The 12,978-nt window shown below is 33.8% G+C and overlaps 1 protein-coding gene across 7 annotated transcripts in view; it reads right to left on the reverse strand.

Moving 5' to 3' along the window:
* The window catches only part of LOC137401482 (serine/threonine-protein kinase mig-15-like), an 86,486-nt gene that overhangs the window by 55,483 nt on the left and 18,025 nt on the right, over positions 1 to 12,978 (reverse strand). For all 7 annotated transcript variants that reach the window (XM_068087855.1, XM_068087852.1, XM_068087853.1 and 4 more), the window contains exons 4-6: positions 11,247 to 11,362; positions 5,041 to 5,212; positions 1,178 to 1,268 (exon numbers count right to left, since the gene is read on the reverse strand). In XM_068087855.1, coding sequence (XP_067943956.1) covers positions 1,178 to 1,268; positions 5,041 to 5,212; positions 11,247 to 11,362 — 379 coding nt within the window. The remainder of the gene's footprint in view (positions 1 to 1,177; positions 1,269 to 5,040; positions 5,213 to 11,246; positions 11,363 to 12,978) is intronic.

Genomic DNA, 12,978 nt, shown 5'->3' on the forward strand with positions numbered 1-12,978 from the left:
AATTCATTCCAGAACCAAAAATAATGATAAATATTTAGAGGGACTGCATCTAGCACTAAAACATATGAATTACACCGTCATATGTAAAAGCTATAAAAACTTAAATCTTGCATACAAAAAATTAAATATCTGTATAAAGACTCCCATAAAACCTGTATTTGAACGCCACCTGTATCTGAACTACACCTCTATTTAAACGCCATTATGGGAAAGGTTGAAAAATAGAGCGCCACCATTTAATTGAGCGCTACTTTTATTTGACCGCCACTATTTGACAACTTCAATCTTTACTAGTTTTATAATAGCAAATGAATAAAAGTGCAGACTCAGAGACGTGTAGGTAGAATGTGTGGTAAATAATATGCTGCATAACTTACTCTGACTTCACTAGATATGATTTAAGTTCATTAAATTTATTTTTCGTTTACCAATGTTATATTTTATGTTAAATTTCTACCAGTTTTGAACATTTTACAAAATTGTAATGTTTTGAAAAACTTGTGACAACGTATGTTGGAAATAACTCCGAATGTCAAGACAATTTTACAAATTTTGTGTGGTATGAGAAACTCAGTGCTTTTTGTGTTCCAAGTTTTACTTCATTCATCTATTAGTCAGAGAAAATATGAAAGAACTTCCAGTCTATGTCCTAGTCTACTGTGGAAGGGTGAAAACATACCAACCAAATGTCAGTTTTTCATGTTTTAATATACTCCATTATACATACAGTGTACCTAGTCATCTGATTCTTGGGTCTACATTCACGATGCTTAAATAGTGTGAGCATACAAAAATCTTTTTTGTAAAATATAAATAATATATTATAAGCCAGTGTTGCACGAGCAATCAACTACGTCACTCCTCGTACTGGTCAGTTGCATAAATTGAATGGACTGCCGATGTTTAGGAACAACAGGAGAGTTTTCTTTTTTGCATTAAAAATACAACTGGCTAAGGGAGAAGTAAAAAGAACCATTTACGTGAGCACCATTTATGTGAACACCATTTTTTGTGTGAGCACCATTTTTTGTGTGAGCACCATTTACGTGAACACCATTTTTTGTGTGAGCACCATTTCTTGTGTGAGCACCATTTTTTGTGTGAGCACCATTTACGTGAACACCATTTTGTACATCCGACCATCAGTTGTACAAATTGCTGCAATTAGAAAACTCACCAAGTTTGACCTCGGCATTGTCAGTTAGGAGCACATTTTGACCTTTGATGTCTCTGTGAATAACCTTACTAGCATGAAGGTGAGAGAGACCCTACAACAACAAAAATATCACATTAACTTACAAGTTTAATGTAGTCATGTTGCGATATGAAGTGGTGAAACAGCTTCATATTTAAAGGGAGTGTCAAGTTTAAAAGAATTATAAATTTCGGAATGTTCACAAATAGTTTTTCTCATGGAAATTATCCTTAATTCACAATTTCAAAGTGTGTAATGAAACAAACTATTCACAATTAACACAGGAACAATTAAACAACTAAAGCTGTATGCATACCAGCTGATAATGGGCAGATTCTGCTAAAATCTAGATCAGCAAAAAAAAGTTTAAAATCTCAAGTATCAGCCAACTAGAGATCTTCTGAACTGCAGTTTACACTTGATGAATTTGCAAACGATTATTCAGCCATGACAACCGATCAGAAAAAATTGAGTACACAGTTTCACTTTTTCACGCAGAACAGGACTGGTTTGAATTTCCAATCGTAAAATATAAATTTCATTTTCGGGTTTAATGCGCGAATAATCAATAGGAATAATGACCCAACATGAATAATAAACCAACAAAAATAATGAAACAACAAGAATAATGAACCAATAAGAATAATGAACCAATAGGAATAATGAACCAATAGGAATAATGAACGTATTTTTAGGCAGTTAAGGTCTATCAGCAACGCAGATCTGTCAAAGTACTCGTTTGGGGCACAAACTGGTCTTCATAATATCAGCTAAAAACTAATGGGAGGTTATCAGCTGGTGTTTTCTCATTTTAAAAGTACAATGAAAGCCAGTTTTAGCAATTAAGCTCCATTCACACCAGCCAACTTGCGAACCGAGTTTTGGTGGCCAATCTCTGAACGATTTTATGGAAGCTATCGGGTAGATTTTTTGTTTACACTAGGTCAAGTTTGTACCAAGAGTGAGCGACTTTGCCAGCTTTTATTTGCAGGGTCGGGTAACTTGAGCTGATATATTCTTAGTGAGTCATGCTTTGCATTTTGTCGAATGTTTCCTACCATGCTTTTCGTGGAATTTTTAGCAAGCTTTTTTGCACTGCCCAGCTCATCACTAATAATGCATCAGCATAGGGCTAATATCATCTCAACTCATCACTAATAATGGATAACTATAGCACAATTATCCATTATTAGTGATGATAGTGACATTAGCAATGACATAATAATTGAAACAGATGCTTCAATTATCATGTCATAGCTATAATAATTGAACCTGAGTTATAAATCCATTGATTGCACCCTTCAGGGGACCATCAGTGGATTTATTACTCGAGAGTGAAGCTACGACAAAAATATGCACAAATGTGAAATATGGTGTTACTATTAAATGACAATGTGTGACAATTTGAGTAGCCAATAAAATCACTTTCACAGCAACGAAAGTGATTTTACTGGCTACGCAAATTGAAAACCATCCGAGAATCGTCCTACATCAGACACTGACCGATAAAATTTCTCTCTGGACAAAATCGGTCTCGGGCTCATTCGCTCTGTTCACACGATGCGATACTCGGTCAGTGTGAAAAATCAGTCAGAGAATTGGCGGAAAAATGGCTGGTGTGAACGTAGCATTAGTTAGATGGTACTAGTGTCAACCAGATAACAAAGTTGCTGGAGTATGGGCACACCTGATAATCACTGATTCCAAGACGATGATGATGCAGATTTGGAGTTGTGTACACGTTCAGTTACCCTGTGATAAGCGTTTCAATGCACATTTGCATGTTGCGGACTAACGCAGACACTTTGCTAAAAAGATTAGGATTTCCACGGCAAAAGCCATAGTGGCTCTGACAGGGATTACGTGTTTGTCACAATTTCCATTTCCATAACATTTCCATAATTCATTTTCATATTATTTCCATTTCCATAACATTTCCATAATCTATTTCCATATTATTTCCATTTCCATAACATTTCCATAATTCATTTCCATATGATTTCCATTTCCATAACATTTCCATAATTTATTTCCATATTATTTCCATTTCCATAACATTTCCATAATTTATTTCCATATTATTTCCATTTCCATAACATTTCCATAATTCATTTCCATATTATTTCCATTTCCATAACATTTCCATAATTCATTTCCATATTATTTCCATTTCCATAACATTTCCATAATTCATTTCCATATTATTTCTATTTCCATAATATTTCCATAATTCCTTTCCATATTATTTCTATTTCCATAACATTTCCATAAATCATTTCCATATTTTTTCCATTTCCATAACATTTCCATAATTCATTTCCATATTTTTTCCATTTCCATAACATTTCCATATTTCTAAAATAAAATTTCCATATCGATTTCCATAAAAATTATGGAAATATTTATGTTTATGGAAATGGAAAAGTAAACATTTCCATAATATGTTTAGCGATCCCTGGTGTGTACGTATGTGTGCGCGCTTGCGTGTCAAATGAGCGTGTGTGTGTGTGTGTGTGTGCAATCGTCAACTCTTCCCGAATATGTGATTAATTTATACATAATATGAATATGATATTTGCTTGCTAATATACTTTATTTAGGGTCCAGGCAGCATCAAAACTGTATGCTACCATTGCCTATAACTAAGCCAGAGACGATTTGAGATGTTTTGAGAGTTTCTTTCAGACTCCCTTAATAGTTTCTGTAATACCACTGATGTTAGCTGGGTTTGTGTGTTACCATTGTCCGTACATGTAGCCAAGTCCAGAGACAATTTGAGTTAATTTCTTCCAGACCACTTTAATAGTTTCTGTAATACCACGGATGTTAGCTGGGTTTGTGTGTTACCATTGTCTATACATGTAGCCGAGCAAGAGACAATTTGAGTTAGTTTCTTCCAGACCCCTTTAATAGTTTCTGTAATACCACTGATGTTAGCTGTTTGTGTATTACCATTGTCTATTCATGTAGCCTAGTCTATACAATATAACTCCCCTCTGTTTATATCTTGGATTACGTGTATGTTACAATTTCCATAATTCAATTCTATGTTATTTCCATTTCCATAAAATTTCCATAATTCATTTCCATAATTTCCATATTATTTCCATTTCCATACCCTTTCCATAATTTATTTCCATATTATTTCCATTTCCATAATATTTCCATAATTCATTTCCATATTATTTCCATTTCCATAATTCATTTCCATATTTTTTTCCATTTCCATAACATTTCCATAATTTATTTCCATATTATTTCCATTTCCATAACATTTCCATAATTCATTTCCATATTTTTTCCATTTCCATAACATTTCCATAATTCATTTCCATATTATTTCCCTTTCCATAACATTTCCATATTTCTAAAATAAAATTTCCATATCCATTTCCATAAAATTATGGAAATATTTATGTTTATGGAAATGGATATGGAAAAGTAAACATTTCCATAATATGTTTAGCGATCCCTGGTGGCTCAATCGGAGCTGCTCAAATAAAAAAAAGAATGACTGAAGTGTGGAAAATGTTTAAAATGGAATAGCTTGAGCGGCTTTTTTCCGCAAGCGCCGCTTCTATCTTCCACTAGCATGCAACATTCAGTAAAGCAACAAAACTTTGTAAGCAAATTTGTAAGCAACTTTTGTAAGCAACAAAACTGGTTTTCTGTCTTGGAAATACCGCAAAATTGTGATTAATCGCGCTATGGAAACAGTGAAAAGCTGCAGTAAAACAACTCAAGCTAGTGAAAAGTTACAAACTTCCCATCAAGTTGCTGACCGCACAGCGATTCGTCAGTTTATTGAATAGGAAAAACCGAGTCGTTTAGAGAATAGTACTTACTCGTAGTATCTCCCTCGCAATGTAAGCAATCCACTCCTCCTTCAGAGAGTTACCCTTGGTCGATTTGATAAGGTCAGTGACAGAACCAGCGCCACAGTATTCCATGACAAGCCAGAGTTGATCATCCTTGGTTTGTTTCTTTATGAATGCGCCATAGTAGGTGGCTATGTTCCTGTGTAGACAAATGCGGTTATGTATTTTCGTCTTTGTTAATGTCAGCCTACTTATGCTGTGTTTGACAAACATGGTTATCATCGATCTTACATGGCTTGTCCGGAATCAGCCCAACCCGCCCAAAATCAGTGAGACACAGAAGAAAAGAATTTCCCTGGAAAAACCAGCCTTTTGGCTTGCACTCGAATAGACACTATTTGCAGGCCACTCCACTTCAACATAGAAAAATCGAAACATCAGTTCTCTTCAGTTAAAAAGGCAGTTTTTTCAACCAACATGTGAGCTTTTCTTTTGTAATCGCAATTGAAAGACTGAATTTCCAGAACCCGGAAAAAATAGCAACAATAGTGATAGAAAGATGGAAAGCATGCAAAGGCCTATCAACTCGAAGGACTTAACCTTTATTCAAGAAAGTGGGCTTTATATAATGAACACGTTTCATTTTCAACTATCGCCACGCCTTGTAATATTTTTAGAACCAAATTTGCATTGTCACAGCAGTATAGCTCTGCAAAGAGTCCATTGAGCTACTTTCAACAGCCAATATAACATTATGATATCTGGTACTTGTTAGTTGGTTCACTGTAACAACTATGCCGCAAGGCACCCTGCTTTATTCGTCAATGTCAAGGTGAGCTGCCTTCAGCTGATCTTGATGGCATAAAAAAGTATTTCAATAAAAAATAAAAAATGAAAATTCAGAATTGTAGAGATCCGTATTTTTATTATTTAGCAAAAAACTTGTCTCATTTATTTATTGTAATGCTATGAATACTTTTGAACAACCTCCATATTAATTTTTTTGCGGCTGAATTTTATCATGAACAAAAGTATTTTTTGCGAAAATTATGACCTTCAAATTTGTACCGCAACAATTATATTGACCTAATTATATTGACCTAATTATATTGACCTAATTCATTATCTTATCCGGCAGGATATCCTTTAATGATTATCTTACTGATCTTCTAATTATCGATATATTAGAGATCGAGTTTCCATCGTGAGCGATATTACAACACTACGATACTTGGGTCCGCGTACAAATATCTGGGTCTGCGTACAAACATGTACCTCAAACTATTGACTTTCATCATGCTATATCAAATATACAATATATACATTGATAAAATTTTAAGGAAAATTGTGAACATAGTTGTGGGAAGATGCAAATGATATCATCTAACAAATTTCTAATGCAAGCGCAGCTCCCGCCCACCAACTGACTGTAAACAACAAGGTACGCAAAAGAACTTCAATCCAGTGCTTTCATGGAAAGTGCTTATCATGTGTGCTTTCATGGAAAGTGCTTATCATGTATGCGGAGATAGAGAAAGAAAGAGGTTGTTGTTTTCGATTTCATGTTGCAACTGTATACTGTAGGATATCGATAACTTATTGACGTTCAAAATAAACCTAAAGAATTTCACATTCCAATTGTCAACACCACCCATAGGTGATAGTATTAACCATCATATGGGAAACACATCTAGTTGTGCGCAGCTAAAGGAAAAAGGAACCGTCTCTGTCAAACGTTCAACATAAATCGTTAGTCATGCATCAGGAGCGATGGGCAATGACACATGATGGAGCTTCTGATAACAAGTAAAACCTATACACAATTCAACATTTGATGTCCTGCACTAGAATCCTTTGCACCTAATCTTTTGAAAATTTAAAAGCTTGCGAATTTTTAAATTTGAATTTACAAATTTTTAAATTTGTTGCAAAATTTAAATTTGGCAAATTTAAAAATTTGCAAGCTATGTGAATAAAACATTTTTACTCAAACAGTGAAGTTTCAGCCAAAATTACACAAGTATACAAATTGAGATTTCCCTGATAAAACAATATGATTGATTGAAATGTTATGTGTCAAGCAGCAAACCAAAGAGATCGGTAAATTAGTAATTTTTTGCGAGATTTTGGAGGCAAATAGCTTTGCGAATGATTCTGTGTTGCCATGACACAGTAACGTCGCAACATATTAGTGATTCACAAGCAGATTTTCACCCTCTCATATGCATGTGCCATACACCAGGGAGTTAGTTCTGCTGACAGCCTCAGACAGCAACACCATGTGGCTAAAATCACATAAAATTCCCATTTTTGATTTAAAACACGATCCATTGATATTAGCTAGAAATACATGGAAAATGTCTAGAGATCCTAACAAAAAACTTTTTAGAGAGGTTGTAGGAGAATTAGGATTCAAACAAATAAAACTGAGATAGGGTCTCTCAGCTACATCATCTTTTGAACAACCTAAAGAAACAGCCTTTGATTCTCCTACCAAATATTTTGTTATAATTAAAATTATTTTCATTGAAGGAAGAAATAGTTCAAATATTACACCCCTGTATATTGTCAATGTCTAAAAAATGTATTGAATAGATATAATACTAATAATAATAATTTATATATAATAATGAATGTAATAAATATTGTTGCAACTTGTCAACTCAACCGTAGTCAATACATCTTCAATGACAGTCTGGTTGTGTTTAGAATGTTTCTAAAAGAATTCTAAATCATTAAAAATCAGGGTTGACACGAAAAAATCAAATGATTCAAGTATTTACTTCAAATCATGATTCAAGTCATGATTTAATGAGAAAATCACAATTTTTATGATTTTTTTCGTAATTTTGCAAAAAAGAATTGGTGTTTCTTGAGAAAAAAAATCTTGTTTTATGTTTGGTAAAAAATTTGTAAACACTCCTCTATCATGAATTGCTAAGAGTGATAGCGATAATTGACTGCCTGTGTAGTACAATACTATGGAAGGACCTTTGAATTTATGATCTGCAAGCTTATTTATTAACCTTCAAAGCAGGATTAATTGTTAAGTGGCAACTGTATCTACCTCATTGCCTTTTTATGTTTTTGGCTCTCATTCTTGCTTTATGTAAAACTGCTAGTAGCCTACTACACTAACTTATGTGTAGTTTGCACAATAAAACTTTATATGACTGTTGATTGCTAGAAATACAATAACTTGTCAAACTAGAGCGAGTAAGTCACCCACACTGAAATATGGGTGCATTCTGATGAACAATGCAATCAAATTTGCATTGTTTGCATATACAAACAATGCAAATATGTATAATTATTTGCAGATACAATTTGCATCAGCAAAAATGAGTGAAAAAATCAAATTTAACAAAAGAATCATAAACATCGAAAAAAATCGATTTACATGAAAAAACAAATTTTTTTCATGATTTTTCCAACCCTGTTTCAAATGCATTCTGGGATGTTATCAAACAGTAGCCTACATTTGTACTCAAAAAAGCTGCATTGATCAATTTTTTGTAATGATGAAGTCTGTTTTTCAACCTTACCGCAGGGGTATTATATTTGATTTTCCCAATGCTAGGGTAAACTTCTACAGAATGTATAAAAAGGTTATGATGCTGCAACATACATGTAGGTTTGATGCCACTTAAAGCAGCGTTTTATTAGATATTCAGCTCAGCAAAACAATATTTCCAGCAAAGTTTGTGACCCGCTCTTTGCTAAAAATAGGGTAGAAGTCATTACTCTTGGACACTCACCTTGAATTCCACATCCTGTATCAACGATCATAAATTTAGCTAACAGGCCATACATATAATGTAAGAATATAATATAAAAATGGAAAACATTTTTCTAATATTATATATATAGTTATTAATATAATATATAATAAATATATATATTATGTGAGATTTTTGAAGCAAATAGCTTCGCGAGTGATTTTGTGTTGCCATGACGCAGTAACGTCGCTACGTATTAGTGATTCACAAGCAGATTTTCACCCTCTCATATGCATGTGCCATGCACAAAAAAGCATATATTTATTATATATATAATATAATAAATACAATATAAAAATATGCACATGTACATTTTTTTTTCATTTTCAATCGGATAGTCTGCAGGTTGATGTTCAAGAGGCTGGTTTACAGGAACCAGGCAGAGTTTTAAAACCGAATATTTCGGCAACCTAACGAAAGGCATGAAACATGCGTATGAGGTTTGACAGAATCAACCAAACAGTGAGAAAATACATAGAATTTACGCATACTAACAGACACTCAGTGACAAAGTGGAATTCATTAATATTAATATACTTTTATGCATGTTTATTAACCTATTTATTTGAGTGCAAACATCTATTCTAAATCTGATTATAAAGAGTATCCTTTTTATAAAACCGTGCTAGATGACGTAAGAACAATTATTCATAATGAGAATAGAGGAATCTACCCATTTGCATAATGCTATTTAGTTCAAGTTGACAGAGAAGCACGAGATAGCTGTTTACTATTTGTTAAAGGTAAATTTCCATTTAACTTTCACTACTAAAATTATTTATTCCAAGTTGTTAATTTCTACCAGAAATGTGTACCTTAGACTAAATGAAAGACAATAGTATGAGCCAGAGCTTGGCAATCTAGATCCTAAGCATTCTTGCGCAATGAAACGGTGCCTAGCTAAAAAACGACGTAGGGTCTCGACATATTTAGAATTTTTATAACAGACAAGCTAGACAATCTTCTGCCTCGCGTCAGAGGCAGATGCACCCAAGTACTCAACACTTTGAAAATGCAAAAAATTACAGAGTGCTGAGTAATGAGCAGCCTAAGTTGTGCAATAGTAAAATTGCGCATAAATTATTGTATATTTGTTCCGCCAGGCATAAATTTTCTAAAAAAAGATTTTTACAGGCTTTGTACTCTAATTTGGATAATATCTAATGTGTGGTGAGTTTCTAATATGTAAAAGTACAGGCACAACTTCAACCTGCCATTATAGAGGTGCAAATGCTATGTTAATGGACAGCTCACATACAATGCAGGTAAGCTGTCTTCACTGCAAATGACGCTCAACATTTTGGATTATGATTCTCTCCTATCTTACATGAGACTTATAAAGATTACCCAAATAAATATTTGCGTGCACCGTGAGCGATCGTTATGGGTAAACACTATGTACATAATTAATTTATAATGTGCCAAGGAGCTGGAGTGGTGTAATGATGTAGTGGTTAGCGTGACGGTCTATAAATTGGAGTACCCAAGTTCAATTCCTTTACAAGGCAATTTTTCTCTAATGCTTTTGAAGTTGCTTTGGACAGACAGATGGATACAGCTCTTATTATAGTAAAGATTTTGATCACTTCAATTGCTATTTGGTAGAATATTTCTTTTATATTAATCGTACGTTTATTTTATTATGTTTAAATTTATTTACCTTTTATATTATGTTTAAAGTGTTCATCACATTTTGTAGGTATGCTTTTTCCTAACCTAGAATACTTTTATATAGGCTTTTGGAGAACTGCAAAATCTGCTTTGAGATGTACTGCCAACCTGTGCTACCAAATAACTACATGTCTTTACTCAAATAAACTTTGTTATCCCTCAAGCCTAGTTCACACTATATCCCAGTATGTTGGAGTTGTCCTTTCGGCGTTGATCGGCGACTATGTGCGCCGTAAACCAATGGCATCGACGAAGCAACGTGGATACGTCGGAAAAGTTTTGGATACGTTGGGAAAGTTGTCAGCAGTCAAACTTTCCCAAACTGTATCAACGCTGAGATAAAGCGATATAGCGAGAACCGGCTTTAGTGTTTTAGAATACTCCAGGAATAGTGGCTAGCCGCAGTGTTTACTTTGTAAGAAGTTGTTACTTTCCTCCAACTATATGATAGAAATCGATTCAATTTCAACAAAAATTCAATCGGATCACTTAGTGTTTTTCTATAGAATGAAATCATACAAGGAATATCGTACAACATTGTTTTTGAGACGATAGAAATTCTCAAGTCGACCGTCCCTTAGTGGAAGGGCTTTCATTTGCCATCACTTAGCATACCTGTTGCAACTGCCAAAATCCATGTTTGATGCATAAACGACGCTGTAATTTACAACCTGACCAACATCATAACACTAGGAATACATAAAATCACCTGATCCGATAAGTGAAAGAGCCCGTAAAGCTAACATATTGAATCCAGATAAGAAAACAAAGAGCAACACCAACCTGTGGTTAGAGTATTTTTTGAGCACATTAATTTCAAGTTTGATTTCTTCCTCCTCATCTTCTGTGACTGTCATAACCTTGATAGCTGCCAGCTGCCCTGTCCTCGTGTGTCGTCCCTGCAACAGTAACGATGCAAATGATTGGACAATTCTACTTCATAGAATGACAGTTGATAGCTTCTAGGTTGCGACATATCTACCTTTCATAGAAAGCATCATTCTATATGATTGGACAATGATTGGCCAATGTCGGAACGCGAAACAAATTAGTTGATACAGGCCATTACTTATAATGCGTCATAACAGCATATGGACTAGAAATTCATGGTAAAAATATGATAATCTTCTGTAATACCTACCGATCGATGTTCTAATTTATCAGCCTTTAGTTAAAAGTACGGTGAATAGTTTACTGCTTTGTAGTATACACACCTTTTGCGCATGCCGAGCAAAATTAAACCGATCGTACAAACATCAATTACGTTTTTATCGTATTTATATGTCCAGTATTAGTTTTCGAGTCATGGTTATAGAATTCACCAAACGGCTTGCGCATATCATGTTGTGGATTGCGGTAGCAATGAACTCTCCCGTTAAAATAACGACAAATAGACAAAATAAAGATTTAAAAACTTACTCCTAAAAATCGATTAATGTCGTCGCGTGTTAGCTTTTATACACTTGTTAACACATCCTCTGAAGAATGAAGAAGGATATGAAGCACATTCACGAAGAAGGATTTTGACCAAACAGTTTTTAGATAATTTAGTTAATAAACCAATTTATAATGATGATATAGCACTGTAGGATTTGGCAGTCAATGTTTTACAAATATTGCAAATCTCTATACATTTTTTGTAAATTTAAAATGTTGATAAAACCTAGAGTGTAAACGAAATTACACAAAAATATTATGAAACCCCAATTGGTGATGTTATGTACTACTGATCATGCATTAATTTTCTGATCTGTCAGTTAACTTTTAATAGTACATGAATATTTCGTAACTTTTATAGAGTACATGTTACTAACAATTTCATGTTATTATACAACTATTCACATCTACATGTACGTTATGCTCTTGCTATAAAAATCTTCCAAACTAGGTGAAACACTATCATGCTAAATACACATTTATTTATGAAGACAGACAACAGAGAAATATTAATGAACTTGAGAGATGGCTCCAATTGTTATAATTATAACATATATGACATAACAGCAATTATTATGGTTATAATAATTATATATGACATAACCGCAATCATTAATATTATTGTATGATAGAAGAATTTAACAATATTAATTATAAAACATACTATATAAAATTATATACGTAATAATATATAATAATATGAAGAATTACACGTTTAGGGATTTCCAAAGAATAGCATGTCGGCATCTTCGTTATTCTGACGTATTCAGCACACTAACTGCCAAATTTAGATTTCGAGAAAATTTTTGTTACCATCGTATGGCAAAAAATGTTGTATGACGAGGGTGAAAATGTTGTATGACGAGGGTGAAAATGTTGTATGACGAGGGTGAAAATGTTGTATGACGAGGGTGAAAATGTTGTATGACGAGGGTGAAAATGTTGTATGACGAGGGTGAAAATGTTGTATGACGAGGGTGAAAATGTTGTATGACGAGGGTGAAAATGTTGTATGACGAGGGTGAAAATGTTGTATGACGAGGGTGAAAATGTTGTATGACGAGGGTGAAAATGTTGT

This window comes from Watersipora subatra, chromosome 8, assembly GCF_963576615.1.
Source record: "Watersipora subatra chromosome 8, tzWatSuba1.1, whole genome shotgun sequence".
In the NCBI taxonomy this organism is placed as follows: domain Eukaryota; kingdom Metazoa; phylum Bryozoa; class Gymnolaemata; order Cheilostomatida; family Watersiporidae; genus Watersipora; species Watersipora subatra.